Source organism: Arachis hypogaea, chromosome 17 (assembly GCF_003086295.3).
Source record: "Arachis hypogaea cultivar Tifrunner chromosome 17, arahy.Tifrunner.gnm2.J5K5, whole genome shotgun sequence".
Classification (NCBI taxonomy): Eukaryota; Viridiplantae; Streptophyta; class Magnoliopsida; order Fabales; family Fabaceae; genus Arachis; species Arachis hypogaea.
The window spans coordinates 95,124,574-95,143,142 of NC_092052.1; the positions used below are offsets into that span (position 1 = coordinate 95,124,574).

At 38.2% G+C, this 18,569-nt stretch overlaps 1 protein-coding gene and 1 non-coding gene across 2 annotated transcripts; both read right to left on the reverse strand.

Moving 5' to 3' along the window:
* Nucleotides 1-7,059: 7,059 nt before the first annotated feature.
* LOC140180655 (uncharacterized) lies at nucleotides 7,060-8,850 on the reverse strand. The gene is made up of 2 exons (XM_072221916.1): nucleotides 8,333-8,850; nucleotides 7,060-7,606 (listed from the first exon to the last, which is right to left on the reverse strand). The coding sequence occupies exons 1-2, from the start codon at nucleotides 8,848-8,850 to the stop codon at nucleotides 7,060-7,062; spliced, it is 1,065 nt and encodes a 354-aa protein (XP_072078017.1).
* A 5,398-nt stretch (nucleotides 8,851-14,248) lies between these two features.
* Nucleotides 14,249-14,352, reverse strand: LOC112768068 (small nucleolar RNA R71). The gene has a single exon (XR_003185507.1). It is a non-coding gene; the product is annotated as a small nucleolar RNA R71 (small nucleolar RNA).
* Between the last annotated feature and the right edge of the window lie 4,217 nt (nucleotides 14,353-18,569).

Genomic DNA, 18,569 nt, shown 5'->3' on the forward strand with positions numbered 1-18,569 from the left:
GACTTAATGAACCTATACTTGGGACAGACTAACTATGCATACCGAAATTTACATAAGCTTTAAAAACACAAGTTAAGCAGAGAAATCAGAGCAGAATAAAGTAACACAGAGAACAGAGTAACCAGAGTAAAGTAAAGTAAAGAGATAAAGAGAAAAAGAATAATATAGATACAGATGAAAAGAGTAATCAGAGAAGAGAAAAGGGATACAGATAACAGAGTAATTAAAACAGAGTAAAGAGATACAGAGAAAAGAGAAACCAGAACAGAGTAAAGAGATATAAAGAGAAGAGTATAAGAATAAAGAGTTAAGCCTTGTAGCATGATGTTCGGTTGGATGTTCATCTGCTACTTTTCCATTGGCCCTAGAGGTCCTGTAGGCCCAAGTTCACCTACAGTGAGTTGTTATTCCTCTAGGCCGAAGTTCACCTGCAGTGAATATCAATTGTGTATCTCAGAGTGTTGCTCTTGTAGGCCGAAGTTCACCTACAGAGAGTTGTGAAACCTGTAAGCCGAAGTTCACTTACAGGGGCGCTATTTCTGTAAGCCGAAGTTCACTTACAAAGGTGTTATTTCTGTAGGCCGAAGTTCACCTACAGAAAGTTGTTGTGATGTGTTTAGACTATCCTTGTAAGCCGAAGTTCACTTACGGGAGTGCTATTTCTGTAGGCCCAAGAGATGTGTTGATTTATTTGTTGCGCTAAGGCAACGCCGGATATACTTGTATGATGATCTACTGCGTGAAGGCAGTCAGATAGATAGTGGTGCGACCACTGAGAACGCTTTCCTGCAGTACAGATCCATATTTTATTTCTGTAAGGCAGAGGGGTTACTTCCTGCTACAGAAGTACCGTGACCACCTGTTCTATTTATGTAGTGACAGAGGGGTTATTTCTTGTATACAGAAGGTGTGTCGGCATACATCCCTGCAGTGGCAGATGTGTTATTTCCTGCGTGCAGTGGACCCTGTGGTGGCAGAGGGGTTATTTCCTGTACACAGGGGTATAGCCAACTGGAAAGCCATACCCGTTTCAGCTGCTTCGGGTTACGTCGGGCGCGGGTAGAAACAAATGAGCTCATTACCTGCACTAGGGCTAGACATGCATCATTCTTGTCTGCGCATCATTCTCTGTTGCATTCCTTTCTATGTGTGGTCTATTTCTTTATGTTTGTCTGCTTGCATGCTATTTCTGTGTTTTATTGTATTCTTTTGTTTGTGTTCTACTTTCTATTGTCTCTACTTTTTCTTTCTATCTTTATCTTCTGTTTACTGCTTCGTTATATTATGTTATTTGTCTGCTAATCGACCCCAAGTAAATGAACGTAACTAATAACCCCGACCCTACTAAGAACTCCCCAGTTCTTACCCTTTTTCTCTCCCTTCCCCCTCTAGATGGAAGCAAGAGTATCCTTCCATAGTTCGCTAATGACCGTTCATAAAGAGAATTCTGCTCTAGGTAGTCTTCTGAGTCTAAGGAGAATCCCGTTCTCTGTTCATATGTATAAACAGTGAGACCAGCCAACATCTGCAATCTGTTTGTACGCGAACTTTAACCTAAATCCTATGTACGAGACTCTTGTTATGTGGCTACTTGATGAGGTACTGGAGTGATGTCATATGGCAATGTCTGATTGTGCAGAGGAGTAGAAAATGATGATTCACCTTTTGATGACGTTCCACTTGACTTGAGTTTTTTAGACTTAGAACATACTTTCCCTCGCTTTAGTAGTTTAGAGAGACTAGGTGAGTTTAGAGTCTAGGCTAGCCTGGGCGCCAGCTTAGGGACTTCTTGAACAGGTCAAGACCTGGGATGTTGTATGTATATATGTATATAGTTATTATCTAGCTATGTCTAGGGGTGTTCTAACTAAAAGTCTATACTCTAATAAAGGCTGGATCACCGAATATTGTCAACTGCTTGTGATGTATTTATGTGTGGTTGTTTATAATTGTTTTATATATTATCAGTTGTGAATTGATTATGAATGATACTGTTTGTTAATCCAAACATTTTTTAAAAAAAGTACCTCGTAAAATAACTACGTTTTTAACAACGAATCAGGCTCATATGATAAATAATAGATAATAATTAGGAAGACAAGTTGGTAGCGCTCAGTTTCTAGTATGATCATGACGTACCAGAAATTGGGTTGTTACAATTTGGTATCAGAGCAGTTCGTTCCCAATAAAGCCTGGGGAGTGGACTGACTATGCTTCATTGCATACTCTGCTTGTGTGTCTCTTGCTGTTAGGGTATCTTCAAGATACATTTGGCATGAATGTCTATGAGTGCTCATTTTGGGAATGTTCGTGCCTAACTTGAGATATTAAGACTGATCACCTTAATATTGATTGTTTGGTGCGGATAAGACCTCAATGCTTGTGAATAGGCATGGTTTAATCGAGCTCCAAAAGATAAATCGACGTGAGCCACAGCTATCTTCATAGTTGTTATGATCTTCATGGCTATGGCTGTGTGAGATTTGGATGCTGTAAGGAACAAACCGATCTCTTTGTTAGGACAGCTTGAAGGAAATAGACCGCTTGAAAATGGATTCTTGCATGCGGCTGAAATTTTGAGGGCAAAATTTTCTTTTAGCAGGGTAGAATGTAACAGCCCTGATTTTCGAGTATGCGAGATCTTTTCCGAAGGCACGGATTTTTCCAGAAGATCAGTAAAGGGAACACCTCTTCTATATCAACAAGTATCTCAATCCTCATTTTCATTATGTCATCTTTAGGATAGAACCTTTTCCGAGACACGCTCGATAACGCAATCACGAGGAACCTAGTTTTTGAACCGTACCGGTTAGGAGTTTTAATTCTGATTTTTGTAAGTAGTCTCAGTTTGATGAACCGGACTCGATTCATGAGAGAAGAGAGATAATAGTATAATATTAGTATTATATTAGTATTAGAAGATGCTTGAATAATATTATAAGGTTACTTGGTATGTTTTAGTTAAAAACAGAAAACTGGTTTAACTGGGTTCACAATTTACTGGTGCAGCTTAGCACCAGCACTCTCTGATGACTTTAGCAATGCTAAGGCCTCATTATACATGTTATATTCTCATAATAAATATGTTACTAGTGTCATTTATGCTAGTAGCTCAGAAAATAATTTTTAGAGATGTTTTTGCAAGTGTTCCGATACATCTAGTTTTAGTAGTTATACACCTGAGATATTTTAATATTATTTTAATCCACCTCCAAGCCAACCAATCACAACACACCTTACATCCCCAAGACCTCCAAAGCTGTCTCATTTCATCATTTTGGCCGAAAATAACAAGAGAGAAAAGAGAGAAACTTTCATGAACACTTAATCTTCAAAGCTTGATTTCTTCTGAACTAAAACTCAAATCAAAACTCCGATTTCACCAAAATAATCCTCTCTTCTTCCTCTACATAACCATATAACTTATCAAGGATGGAAATAAGGTGAGATGGCTGTCTCCCTCCCTCCCATTTCAATTCGGTTTTCAAGGAAAACCATTCAAAACATGTGTTTTCTTGATGTTCTTCCTTAGGAATCATGCTTAACTTGACTTGAGGGCCAAGAAACGTGAATATCCAGTAAGTCTAAGGTGAGATATCTCTTCCTAACATACTGAGTGAGATTTGGTCAGTTGAGGTTTTTTGGATTTAAAGTTGTTCTTGATGTGATTTAGGAGGAAAAAGTGCTTAAGGACCACCTGAAAGTTTAATTGAATTAGGAGCAGCAAAACCAGGCAGGGTGTCACGAAATTAATCTTGATTATTTGTGTTTGAGTTGTGTGAATGTTGTATAAATTGGCTGTGCTAAAAATTGGTTTCATATATGACTGATTCTTGGTGAAAATTTGGTGAAATTTTGATGAAATTTGATGAAATTCAAGCTTTAAAGTTCATGTTCTTGGGCAGCTGGAAAAACGAAACCCTAAGCATAAATTGAGGTTCAATTTGTGTTGAAATCATGTAGAAAAGATGGGGTGTTAGTGGCTGCTAATTTATTATGAATTATAGTAAAAATCGGTTGCTGAAAAGACTGAAAAACGGGTAAAAACAGAGAAGGAATCTGAAGAATTTATGAAGAACATGAAGAACACTTTGAGTGTGATAAAGAACAATGAAGAACACCTTTTTGATTCATAAAAGGGCAAGGAAGTAATTAATTTGGTGTTTGAGGGGTTATATGGTAATTTCTGGAAGTTAGGATGGTAAAAGTAGAAATATTAAAAGTTACGGGTGGTAAAAAGTGAATTTTAAAGGTTAAAAGTAAAAGTAAGTTAATTTTCGAAAATTTAATGATAAAATAATAAATAATAATAAAATATTAAATAATAATATTTAATTAAAAATAATATTTTAATAAAAATAATAAAATAATGCGAAAAATGCAGTTTTCAGTAAAAGCTTTAGAAAGACAACTTTAAGCGCAGAATCTCATAATTACCTTCATAAAACACTTAGGGAGTGGTAAAAACATATTAGTGAGGCAAAGATAAAGGAAAGATATAAAGTTAAAGAAAAGATAAAAACTAAAGAAAAGTTTGTAAAGTTTTAATGACAGAAAAACAGACAGAGACTAGTGAACGAACTAGGGCAACTTAGTTAGTACTTGAGTCGCGACTAGGGTTAGGTATTATATGAAAAGTTAAATTGTTTCAGTATAGACCTAATGAACCTATACTTGGGACAGAGTAACTATTCATACCGAAATTTACATAAGCTTTAAATACACAAGTTAAGCAGAAAAATCAGAGCAGAATAAAGTAACACAGAGAACAGAGTAACCAGAGTAAAGTAAAGAGATAAAGAGAAAAAGAATAATATAGATACAGATGAAAAGAGTAATCAGAGAAGAGAAAAGGGATACAGATAACAGAGTAATTAAAACAGAGTAAAGAGATAGAGAGAAAAGAGAAACCAGAACAGAGTAAAGAGATATAAAGAGAAGAGTATAAGAATAAAGAGTTAAGCCTTGTAGCATGATGTTCGGTTGGATGTTCATCTGCTGCTTTTCCATTGGCCCTAGAGGTCTTGTAGGCACAAGTTCACCTACAGTGAGTTGTTATTCCTGTAGGCCGAAGTTCACCTGCAGTGAATATCAATTGTGTATCTCAGGGTGTTGCTCCTGTAGGCCGAAGTTCACCTACAGAGAGTTGTGATACCTGTAAGCCGAAGTTCACTTACAGGGGCGCTATTTCTGTAAGCCAAAGTTCACTTACAGAGGTGTTATTTTTGTAGGCCGAAGTTCACCTACAGAAAGTTGTTGTGTTGTGTTTAGACTATCCTTGTAAGCCGAAGTTCACTTGCGGGAGTGCCATTTCTGTAGGCCCAAGAGATGTGTTTATTCATTTGTTGCGCTAAGGCAATGCCGGATATACTTGTATGATGATCTACTGCGTGAAGGCAGTCAGATAGATAGTGGTGCGACCACTGAGAACGCTTTCCTGCAGTACAGATCCATATTTTATTTCTGTAAGGCAGAGGGGTTATTTCCTGCTACAGAAGTACCGTGACCACCTGTTCCATTTCTGTAGTGGCAGAGGGGTTATTTCCTGTATACAGAAGGTGTGTCGGCATACATCCCTGCAGTGGCAGATGTGTTATTTCCTGCGTGCAGTGGACCCTGTGGTGGCAGAGGGGTTATTTCCTGTACACAGGGGTATAGCCAACTGGAAAGCCATACCCGTTTCAGCTGCTTCGGGTTACGTCGGGAGCGGGTAGAAACTGACAAATGAGCTCATTACCTGCACTAGGGCTAGACATACATCATTCTTGTCTGTGCATCATTCTCTGTTGCATTCCTTTCTGTGTGTGGTCTATTTCTTTATGTTTGTCTGCTTGCATGCTATTTCTGTATTTTATTGTATTCTTTTGTTTGTGTTCTACTTTCTATTGTCTCTACTTTCTCTTTCTATCTTTATCTTCTGTTTACTGCTTTGCTATATTATGTTATTTGTCTGCTAATCGATCCCAAGTAAATGAACGTAACTAATAACTCCGACCCTACTAAGAACTCCCCAGTTCTTACCCCTTTTCTCTCCCTTCCCCCTCCAGATGGAAGTAAGAGTATCCTTCCGTAGTTCGCTAATGACTGTTCATAAAGAGAATTCTGCTCTAGGTAGTCTTCTGTGTCTAGGGAGAATCCCGTTCTCTGTTCATATGTATAAACGGTGAGACCAGCCAACATCTGCACCCCGTTTGTACACGAACTTTAACCTAAATCCTATGTACGAGACTCTTGTTATGTGGCTACTTGATAAGGTACTGGAGTGATGTCATATGGCAATGTCTGATTGTGCAGAGGAGTAGAAGATGATGATTCACCTTTTGATGACGTTCCACTTGACTTGAGTTTTGAAGACTTAGAACATACTTTCCCTCACTTTAGTAGTTTAGAGGGACTAGGTGAGTATAGAGTCTAGGCTAGCCTGGGCGCCAGCTTAGGGACTTCTTGAACAGGTCAGGACCTGGGATGTTGTATGTATATATGTATATAGTTATTATCTAGCTATATCTAGGGGTGTTCTAACTAAAAGTCTATACTCTAATAAAGGCTGGATCACCGAATATTGTCAACTGCTTGTGATGTATTTATGTGTGGTTGTTTATAATTATTTTATATATTATCAGTTGTGAATTGATTATGAATGATACTGTTTGTTAATCCAAACATTTTTAAAAAAAAGTACCTCGTAAAATAACTACGTTTTTAACAATGAATCAGGCTCATATGATAAATAATAGATAATAATTAGGAAGACAAGTTAGTAGCGCTCAGTTTCTAGTATGATCATGACGTACCAGAAACTGGGTCGTTACACAACACCTAAAAATGGAGTGTTTCTTTGGTACCAATAATTCAACCTGATCAATGCAAATCTTCATGAAAATCACAATTTAGCATAATAGAGTCTATCTAAGCAATCTCAAAAATTAAGCATTTACCAAATCAAGAAAGAGTTCAAGACTATATATACAAAAGAGAGAAAAGGGTAGATCTCACCATGGTGGGGTGTCTCCCACCTAGCACTTTTGTTTAACGTCCTTAAGTTGGACGGCCACTAGCTCAATTCTCTTTGCCATTAGGTGCATCTTCCAAAAGGAACACCTCCATCTCTTCGTTGTTTGTCATCTTTTCACCATAATACAACTTTAGACGATGCCCATTGACCTTGAAAATGTCGGAGCTTGAAGGATAGCGCAAGTGATAGACACCGTATGGCTCCGCTTTTTCTACTGTATAAGGTCCTTCCCATCTTGAATTGTAGAGAAGGACTAATTCGCCGGCTTTAAATTCTCTTCCTCTTATGTTCTTATCATGCACGGCTTTCATCCTCTCCTTGTAAAGTCTAGAGTTCTCATAGGCTTCTAGCCTCAAACACTCTAATTCCACTAGTTGTAACTTTCTCTCGATTCTGGTCCCTCCCAAACTTGAATTGCACTCCTTGACAGCCCAATATGCTTTATGCTCTATGTCCACCAGTAGGTGGCAAGCTTTGCCATAGACAAACCGAAAGGGGCTCATGCCAATCGGCATCTTGTAAGCCGTTCGGTAGGCCCATAGTGCATCGGTGAGCTTGGCACTCCAATGCTTTCGATGAGGCTTCACAATCCTTTCCAATATTCATTTAATCTCCTGATTGGAAACCTCGGCTTGGCCATTTGTTTGTGGGTGATAGGCCGTGGCTACTTTATGCATGATACCACATTTCTTCATTAATCCTTCCATTCTCTTGTTGCAGATATGTGATCCTTGGTCGCTCACGATTTCTCGTGGTGACCCGAATCGACAAATAATGTTATTTCTTACAAAATAAAGGACCACATTAGCATCGTCCGTCTGGGTGGGTATCGCTTCCACTCATTTGGACACATAATCAACGGCTAGTAAAATGTAGAGAAAGCCACTAGAATTTGGGAATAGCCCCATGAATTCGATACCCCACACATAAAAAATCTCACAAAATAGCATGGTTTGTTGGGGTATTTCATCCTTCTTGGAGATGTTACCAAATCTAAGACATTGAGAATAAGATTTACAAAAGAGAGAAGAGTCCTTGAAAAGGGTTGGCCACTGAAATCTACAATCTAGGATTTTCCTCGCCGTCCTTTGAGGTCCATAATGGCCTCCTCCTTCGGAGGAGTGGCAAGCTTCCAAGATTGATTGAAATTCAGTTTGTGGAATGCACCTGCGAATTTCTTGATCCGCACCACATCTCCATAGGTATGGGTCATCCCATACATAATATTTGGATTCGCTTTTTAGCTTGTCCTTTTGATGTTTGGAGAGATTAGGAGGAAAGGTGCGAGACACCAAGTAATTGGCAATTGGCGCGTACCAAGGTATGACTTCCGAGATTGCTTGCAAGCCCTCAAAAGGGAAAGAGTCATTAATAGGAGTGGCATCGCCTTTGGTGTGCTTAAGGCGACTCAAGTGATCTGCCACTAGGTTTTGCGAACCACTCCTATCCTGAATTTCTAGGTCAAATTCTTGCAATAACAAAACCCATCTAATCAACCTTGGTTTGAATTCCTTTTTAGCCAACAAATATTTTAACGCCGCATTATCTGAGTACACTACCACCTTGGAACCAAGTAGATACGCTCGGAATTTGTCCAAAGCGAAGACAATAGCCAACAACTCTTTTTCGGTGGTAGTGTAATTGGATTGGGCTCTATCCAAAGTTGTTGATGCATAGGCAATGACATAAGGATTCTTACCCTCGTGCTGTGCTAGCGCGGCTCCCACGGCAAAGTTTGAAGCATCACACATTATTTCGAACGGCCGACTCCAATCCGGCCCTCTCACGATGGGAGCTTGGGTCAATGCCACTTTAAGCTTGTCAAAAGCCTCCATGCACTCCTTGCTTAGATCAAACTCAACTTCCTTTTGCAACAGTCCAGATAGAGGCAATGCTACCTTACTAAAGTCCTTGATAAATCTTTGATAAAAACCTGCATGTCCAAGGAACGAACGGACTTCCCTCTCGGACGAGGGGTAAGGCAAACTCGATATAACATTGATCTTTGCCGAATCCACAGAAATACCATCTTTGGAAACAATATGTCCTAAAACGATACCTTGCCTAACCACAAAATGACACTTCTCAAAATTTAGGACAAGGTTCGATTTAGTACATCTTCCCAACACTTTTGCATGGTTATCCAAGCATTGATCAAAAGAGTCCCCATAGACGGTGAAGTCATCCATGAATACCTCCATACATTGCTCTAGAAGATCCGCAAATATGCTTATCATGCACCTTTGGAAAGTTGCCGGTGCATTGCATAAGCCAAACGGCATACGCTTGTAGGCATAAGTTCCAATGGGGCACGTAAATGTTGTTTTTTCTTGATCCTTTAAAGCAATGTGGATTTGAAAATACCCCGAATAGCCATCTAGAAAACAATAATAAGGTTTACCGGATAGCCGATCAAGCATTTGATCGATAAAACGGTAGCAAAAAGTGATCCTTCCTAGTGGCCGTGTTCAAACGCCGGTAGTCAATACATACCCGCCATGAGTTTTTCACCCTCGTAGCTATAAGCTCCCCGCTCTCATTCTTGATTGTGGTCACCCCGGACTTCTTTGGCACAACTTGGATGGGACTTACCCATTCACTATCCGAAATGGGGTAAATGATGTCCGCCTCTAATAACCGGGTTACCTCCTTCTTTACAACCTCTAGAATGGCATGATTCAAACGTCTTTGAGGTTGCCGAATGGGTCTAGCTCCTTCTTCCAAGAAGATTCAGTGCTCACACACTTGGCAGCTTATGCCCACTAAATCTGCCAAGCTCCATCCTATAGCTCTTTTGTTCCTCCTCTAAACATTAAGCAACTTCTCTTCTTGTGGAGGAGTGAGTTCCCTTGCAACAATTACTGGGAACTTGTGAGCTTCATCAAGATAGGCATATTTTAGATGGGGCGGTAGTGGCTTCAACTCTACATATTGTTCTTGACTTGGCATTTGAACTTCCGGTAGATCTAGAGGGGGTATGGTGTTCTCTTCACATCCGTGGGGGCTCCACACACTTGATTCTTCAATCTTTTCATCCATATTTGAATAATGCATTTCGGCCACAACATTGTCAATTAAGTCACACCGGAATTTGTAATGATTCTCTGGTGGGTGTCTCATGGCTTCATCAAGACTAAAGCTAACAACTCTTCCATCAATTTCAAAAGAATAAGTTCCAGAATAGACATCCTATTTGAATCTAGAGGTCCTCAAGAATGGCCTCTGATGAGTGGATAATTTATACCCTTTTTATTAGTATGTTTTAATTTATACCCTTTTTATTAGTTTTTATTCAAAAATCACATTTCTAGACTTTACTATAAGTTTGTGTGTTTTTTGTGATTTCAGGTATTTTCTGGCTGAAATTGAGGGACTTGAGCAAAAATCTGATTCAGAGGCTGAAAAAGGACTGCAGATGCAGTTAGATTCTGACCTCCCTGCACTGGAAGTGGATTTTCTAGAGCTACAGAAGCCCAATTGGCGTGCTCTCAATTGCGTTGAAAAGTAGACATCCTGGGCTTTCCAGAAATATATAATGGTCCATACTTTGCCCGAGATTTGATTGCCCAAACTGGCGTCCAAAGACAGCCTAAAACATCTTGGTGTAAAACGCCCAAACTGGCACCAGAATTGGAGTTAAACGCCCAAACTGGCACCAAAGCTGGCGTTTAACTCCAGGAAAAGCCTAAGCACGAAAAAGCTTCAATGCTCAGCCCAAGCACACACCAAGTGGGCCCCGAAAGTGGATTTCTACACTATCTGTACTTTGTTACTCATTTTCTATAACCCTAGGCTACTAGTTTAGTATAAAAACTACTTTTAGAGACTTATTTTACATCTTTTGATCTTTTGATCTTTTATATTTGGAACTTATATGACATGTTTGGAGGCTGGCCTCACGGCCATGCCTAGACCTTTCACTTATGTATTTTCTACGATGGAGTTTCTACACCTCATAGATTAAGGTGTGGAGCTCTGATGTTCTTCACGACTTAATGCAATTACTACTGTTTTTCTATTCAATTCACGCCTACTTCTTCTCCAAGATATACTCTCGTACTTAATTTAGTTTAGTCCGAATGAAGGGGTGACCCGTGATAATCACCCAATCTTCGTTACTCGCTTAGCCAAGGTCGCGTGCCTGACAACCACAAAGCGATCTACATGATGTTCAACGTAGTCCTTGGACGATAGCTGGAGTATGTTCTCTTGGGTTTCTAATCTAAGATTAGAACCTTCGTGGTATAGGCTAGAATTATTTGTAGCCATTCTTGGGATCCAGAAAGTCTAAACCTTGTCTGTGGTATTCCGAGTAGGATCCAGGATCCGAAAAGTCTAAACCTTATCTGTGGTATTCCGAGTAGGATCTGGAAAGGGATGACTGTGACGAGCTTCAAACCTGCGAATGTGGGGCACAAGTGACAGTGTGCAAAAGGACAATGGTCCTATTCCGACGCTAGCGGGAACCGATAAATGATTAGCCGTGAAGTGACAGTGCATATGGATTTATTTTCATCCGAGAGGATCATACAGCTTGCCATGGAAGGAGGTAACGCATGGTTGGAAGAAGGCAGTAGGAAAGCAGAAGTTTAGAAGCAACAAAGCTTCTCCAGACTCTTATCTGAAATTCCCAACAATGAATTACATAAGTATCTCTATCCTATTTTATTTTTTTATATTTTAATTATCAAAACTTCATAACCGTTTGAATCTGCCTGACTGAGATTTACAAGGATGACCATAGCTTGCTTCAACCTAACAATCTCCGTGGGATCGACCCTTACTCACGTAAGGTTTATTACTTGGACGACCCAGTGCACTTGCTGGTTAGTTGGCGCCATTGAAATCAAAATTTTGTGCACCAAGTTTTTGGCGCCGTTGCCGGTGATTGTTCGAGTTTGGACAACTGACGGTTCATCTTCTTGCTCAGATTAGGTAATTTTATTTTATTTTTAAGCTTTTTATTTTAGAAAAATTCAAAAAAATGATAAATAAAATTTTTTTCTGAAGAATAAAATAAAATATGTTTAGTTTTCAAAAAATTCTTAAGAATTTTTAAGAATGAATTCTAGAGTTTCAGATGATGCTTTTATCATCACAGGAGCTAGTTGATTCCCATCAATTTGGCTGTTGTATGTAATGTCCTGCTGAAGCTTGGCTAGCCATGTCTAATCTTTTTAGACAGAAGCTTTAGACTAACATTGCATGATTCCTGGAATTCCTATTAAAAATTTTGAATTTATTTATTTTCTCCTTTTCCAATTAATTTTCGAAAAATACAAAAAAATTTCATAACATAAAAAAAAAACTAAAAATTTTGTGTTTCTTGTTTGAGTCTAGTGTCAAATTTTAAGTTTGGTGTCAATTGTATTTTTTTATTTTCAAAAATTCATGCATGGTGTTTTTCATTGATTTTCAAGTTGTTCTTGTTGATTCTCTTTGTTTAATCTTTAATTTTTCTTGTTTGGTGTCTTTTCTTATTTTTCATGTGCATTCTTGAATTACTAGAGTCTATAGATTAAAAATTTTTATGTTTGTTGTCTTGCATATTTTTCTTTTCTTAAAAGTTTTCAAAAATAAGTTCTTGATGTTCATCATGATCTTCAAAGTGTTCTTGGTGTTCATATTGACATTCAAAGTGTTCTTGCATGCATTATTAATTTTGATCTTAATTTCTTGTGTTTTGCATCATTTTTTATGTTTTTCTCTCTCCTCATAAAAATTCAAAAATAAAAAATATATCTTTCCCTTATTCTTCTCATAAATTTCGAAATTTTGAATTGATTTAATCAAAAATTTTAAAATTTAATTGTTTCTTATTAGTCAAGTCAAATTTTAAATTTAAAAATTCTATCTTTTCAAATATTTTTTTAAAAAAAAATCAAATCTTTTTCAATTTCCTTCTTAATATTTTCAAAAGTTTTAAAATTTGATTTTCAAAATCTTTTTCTTATTTTTATTTCATATTTTCGAAATTAATACTAACATTTAATGTTTTGATTAAAAAATTTTCAAGTTGTTACTTGCCTATTAAGAAAGGTTCAAACTTTAAATTCTAGAATCATATCTTTTGGTTTCTTGTTAGTCAAGTAATCAACTTTAATTTCAAAAATCAAATCTTTTTAATTTCCTTTTCAAATCTTTTTCAAAATAAATTTCAATCATATATTTTTCAAAATCAATTTCAAAATCTTTTCTAACTTCTTATCTTTTCAAAATTGATTTTCAAATCTTTTTCAATTAACTACTTGACTTTTTGTTTGATTTTAAAAATTTACTATTTCAATCATATCTTTTTCAAAACTACCTAACTACCTTCTTCTCTCTCCAATTTTCGAAAACTCCTCACCACTTTTTCAAAATTCTTTTTTAATTAACTAATTGTTTAAATTTTAATTTTCTTTTATTCCTTTTAATAATTTCGAATACTAACCAATAATTAAAATAAAAATAAAAATATTTTCCTTTTAGATTAATTTAAAATTTGAATTCTCTCTCTCTCTCATCTCTTTCTATTTATTTATTTATTTACTAACACTTATTCTTATAATTCGAACCCTCTCTCCCTCTCTGTGTTTGAATTCTTCATCTTCTCTCTTCTTCATTCTACTCTTCTATTCTTCTACTCACAAAAAGGGATCTCCATACTGTGACATAGAGAATTCCTATTCTTTTCTGTTCTCTTCTTTTTCATATTAGCAGGAGCAAGGATAAGAACATTCTTGTTGAAGCTGATCCGGAATCTGAAAGGACTCTAAAGAGGAAATTAAGAGAAGCTAAAGCACAACACTATGGAGAGGACCTGACAGAATTTTTCGAAAAAGAAGAAGAGATGGTCGAACCCAACAACAATGGTGGAGATGCAAGGAAGATGCTTGGTGACTTTATTGCACCCTCTTCTGACTTCGGTGGAAGGAGCATCTCATTCCTGTAATTGGAGCAAACAACTTTGAGCTTAAGCCTTAATTAGTTTCTCTGATGCAGTAGAATTGCAAGTTTCATAGACTTCCATTGGAAGATCCTCATCAGTTCTTAGCTGAATTCTTGCAAATCTGTGACACTGTTAAGACCAATAGGGTTAATCCTAAGTTCTATAGACTTATGCTTTTCCCCTTTGCTGTAAGAGACAGAGCTAGGACATGGTTGGACTCACAACCTAAAGATAGTTTGAACTCTTAGGAAAAGTTGGTCAATACTTTCTTGGCCAAATTCTTTCCACCTCAAAAGTTGAGCAAGCTTAGAGTAGAAGTCCAAACCTTCAGACAGAAGGAAGGTGAATCCCTCTATGAAGCTTGGGAAAGATACAAGCAATTGATCAGAAGGTGTCCTTCTGACATGTTTTCATAATGGAGCATCATATGTATATTTTATGATGGTCTGTTTGAATTGTCCAAGATGTCATTGGACCATTCTGCTGGAGGATCTATTCATCTGAAGAAGGCGCTTGTAGAAGCCCAGGAACTCATTGAAATGGTTGCAAATAACCAGTTCATGTACACTTCTGAAAGGAATCCTATGAATAATAGGACAACTTAGAAGAATGGAGTTCTTGAGATTGATACTCTGAATGCAATATTGGCTCAGAACAAAATATTGACTCAGCAAGTCAATATGATTTCTCAGAGTCTGTCTGGAATGCAAGCTGCATCCGGCAGTACTAAGGAAGCTTCCTCTGAAGAAGAAGCTTATGACCCTGACAAACCCCAATTTGACGGTTTGTTTTGCCTTGAATTTAGAACATTTTGATAACCTTTGTCACATTTAGCCTAAGAATTAGCATGGTTTTGTTATCTCTTCCATGATTGTGCTTAAGTGTAAAAACATGCTTTTAAGCCTTATTTTGATGAATTCTAGTTCCTCTTTGATTCCATAAGATGCCTTGATGTGTTTGCTAGTAATTCCAGGATTGAAATAGGCTAGGCATGGATCAAAGAAAGCAAGGAAGGAAGCATACAAGTGGAAAGAAGCATAAAAAGTCAAAGAAGCAAAGTCAGCCATGCACGCACACGCGCACAAGGCGCTCACGCGCACATTGCAGAATCGACCAAGGGACGCGCACGCGTACCATGCACGCACGCGCCAATGATGGCACATGACCTCATTAATGCAACACGTGCCTGGCGATTTGAGAGGGTTTCTGAACCCATTTTGGCGCCAAATTTCTGAGGGAAAGGAATAAAAGGATGAAGGATTAAGGGATGAGCATTCATTCATTCATCACTTAGGAATGTTAGTTACCAATTAGTTGAGTTTTGAGCTTTGTAGTTAGAGTTAGAGAGAGAAGCTCTCCCTTCTCTCTAGAATTAGGATTAGGAATTAGGGTTAGATTAGGATCTCATAGTTCTAGGTTTAATTCAAGTCTCTTTCTACTTCTACCTTCAATTGATGATTGCTACACTTTAGTTCTTCTCTCTATCCCTATTCTCTTGTTGTAATTTCTCTTATTTTGTTTCTAGGTTTTGTAATTGAGATACTTTTGTTCTCTTTATTTTCTTTCAATAATGCAATTTGAGGTAATTCATGATAATTGTGATTTCCTTGATTGTTGTTGTTAATTCCTTTCAATAATTGTTGATTAGACTTCATTCTTGTTGTTGATTTACTATACTTTCCTTTTGTGCCTTCCAAGTGTTTGATGAAATGCTTGGTTGGATTTTAGTGTAGATTTTGTTCCTCTTGGCCTAGGTAGAGTAATTAGTGACACTTGAGTTATCTAATTCCTTTGTTGATTGGTAGTTGGAGAGATTGCTAATTAGTTTGGAGTGCACTAAAGCTAGTCTTTCCTTGGGAGTTGGCTAGGACTTGTGGCTCAAGTCAATTCATCCACTTGACTTTCCCTTAATTAGTAAGGGTTAACTAAGTGGTAGCAATGAACAACTCTCATCACAATTGAAAAGGATAACTAGGATAGGATTTCTAGTTCTCACACCTTACCAAGAGCCTTTTATAGTTGTTAGTTTATTTTCATTGCCATTTACTTTTCATGCTTCTTATCCAAAACCCCAAAATAACTCATAACCAATAATGAGACACTTCATTGTACGTCCTAGGGAGAACGACCCGAGGTTTAAATACTTCGGTTTATAAATTTTAGGGGTTTGTACTTGTGACAAACAACTTTTTGTATGAAAGGATTAGTGATTGGTTTAGAAACTATACTTGCAACGAGATTTCATTTGTGAAATTCTAAACCGTCAAAAATCCAATCGTCAGACCCTGAGAATCCTGCAATGGAAGAGGTGAATTACATGGGAGAATCCTATGGAAACACCTATAATCCTTCATGGAGGAATCATCCTAATCTCTCATGGAAGAATCAACAGAAGCCTAATCAAGGCTTCAATAAACAATGGTAGAAGAAATAGGTTTGGCAATAGAAAACCTTTTCCATCATCTTCTCAGCAACAGACAGAGAATTCTAAGCAGAGCCACTCTGACTTAGCAACTGTAGTCTCTGATCTATCTAAGACCACTCTCAGTTTTATGACTGAAGCAAGGTCCTCCATTAGAAATTTGGAAGCACAAGTGGGTCAGCTGAGTAAAAGAGTTACTGAACTCCCTCCTAGTACTCTCCCAAGCAATACAGAAGAGAATCCAAAAAGAGAGTGCAAGGCCATAGCTATAACCAACATGGCCGAACCTGGAGAGGAAGAAAAGGTAGTGATTTCCAGTGAGAAAGACCACAATGGACGTCTACTGGCCTCCAAGGAGTTCTATAATGAAGAACCAAAGGAATCTAAGGCTCATATAGAGACCATAGAGATTCCACTGAACTTACTTTTGCCATTCATGAGCTCTGATGAGTATTCTTCCTCTGAAGAGGATGAAGATATTGCTGAAGAGCAAGTTGCTCAATATCTAGGAGTAATCATGAAGCTGAATGCCAAGCTATTTGGTAATGAGACTTGGGAGGATAAACCCCCATTGCTCATTAATGAACTGAATGATCTGGTTCAACTGAAATTACCTCAGAAGAAACAGGATCCTGGAAAGTTCTTAATACCTTGTACCATTGGCACCGTGACCTTTAAGAAGGCTCTCTATGACCTTAGGTCAAGTATAAACCTCATGCCCATCTCTGTAATGGAGAAACTAGGGATCTTTGAGGTGCAAGCTGCAAGAATCTCACTAGAGATGGCAGACAATTCAAGGAAAGAGGCTTATGGACTTGTAGAGGATATCTTAGTGAAGGTTGAAGGCTATTACATCCCTGCTGACTTCATAATCCTAGAGACTGGGAAGGATGAAGATGAATCCATCATCCTTGGAAGACCCTTCCTAGCCACAGCAAGACCTATGATTGATGTGGACAGAGGAAAGTTAGTTCTTCAAGTGAATGAGGACTACCTTGTGTTTAAGGCTCAAGGATCTTCTTCTGTAACCATGGAGAGGAAGCATGAAAAGCTTCTCTCAACACAGAGCCAAACAGAGCCCCCACACTCAAATTCTAAGTTTGGTGTTGGGAGGCCAACATCAAGCTCTGAGTCTCTGTGAAGCTCTCTAAAAGCTTTACTGTCAAGCTACTGACATTAAAGAAGCGCTTATTGGGAGGCAACCCAATGTTAATTAATTATATTTATTTGTTTCCCATTGTTATTTTATGTTTTCTTTAGCTTGATGATCATGTGAAGTCACAAAAACAACAAAAAATTCAAAAATAGAATGAAAAACAACATTAAAAATAGCACACCTTGGAGGACAGACTTACTGGCATTTAAACACCAGTAAGGATAGCAGAATGGGCGTTTAACGCCCAGCCTGGCAGCATTCTGGGCGTTTAACACCAGAAAGGGCTGTCTGGCACAGGCTGGCGTTAAACGCCAGAAATGGGCATTTGGCTGGCGTTTAATGCCAGAAATGGGCAGCAGACTGGCATTTAACGCCAGGAAAGGTAGCAGGGCAGGCGTTTAACGCCATGAAATGTAGCAGAGTTGGCATTAAACGCCAGAATTGGCACAGAATGGGCATTTGAACACCAGAATGGTGCAGGGACTCAAATTCCTTGACACCTCAGGATCTGTGGACCCCACAGGATCCCCACCTACACCACTTCTTCTTCTCTCCTCTTCACACCTTTCCATAACACTTTTCCCCAAACACCATTGACCAATCACCTCAATACCTCTTCCCTAAATACCCTTTACCTATCAAATCTTACCCTCTTCCCCATATCCTCTTCATCACTCACATCCATCCATCATTAAACCCCACCTACCTCACCATTCAAATTCAAACCATTTCCCTCCCAAACCCTCCCCTTCATGACCGAAACCCCTCTCTCCCTTACCCTATAAATACCCCTCCTCACTACCTTCAATTTCACACAACATACACACTAAAACCCACCTTGGCTGAAACCACCACACATCTCCGTCTCCTCTATTTCTTCTTCTTCTACTCATTTCTTTCTTTTTTTGCTCGAGGACGAGAAACCATTCTAAGTTTGCTGTGGGAAATGCTAAAGCTTTTTATTTTTCCATAACCATCAATGGCACCTAAGGCCGGAGAAACCTCTAGAAAGAGGAAAGAGAAGGCAATTGCTTCCACCTCCGAG

What these genes read in the sequence shown, in the direction of transcription:
- LOC140180655 (XM_072221916.1), bottom strand. Translation starts at nt 8,850, where the DNA reads ATGGAGGCTTTTGACAAGCTTAAAGTGGCATTGACCCAAGCTCCCATC. An exon ending in ATCTCGGAAGTCATACCTTG is followed by an intron (nt 7,607 to 8,332) that starts GTACGCGCCAAT and finishes AATATTGGAAAG; the next exon opens with GATTGTGAAGCCTCATCGAA.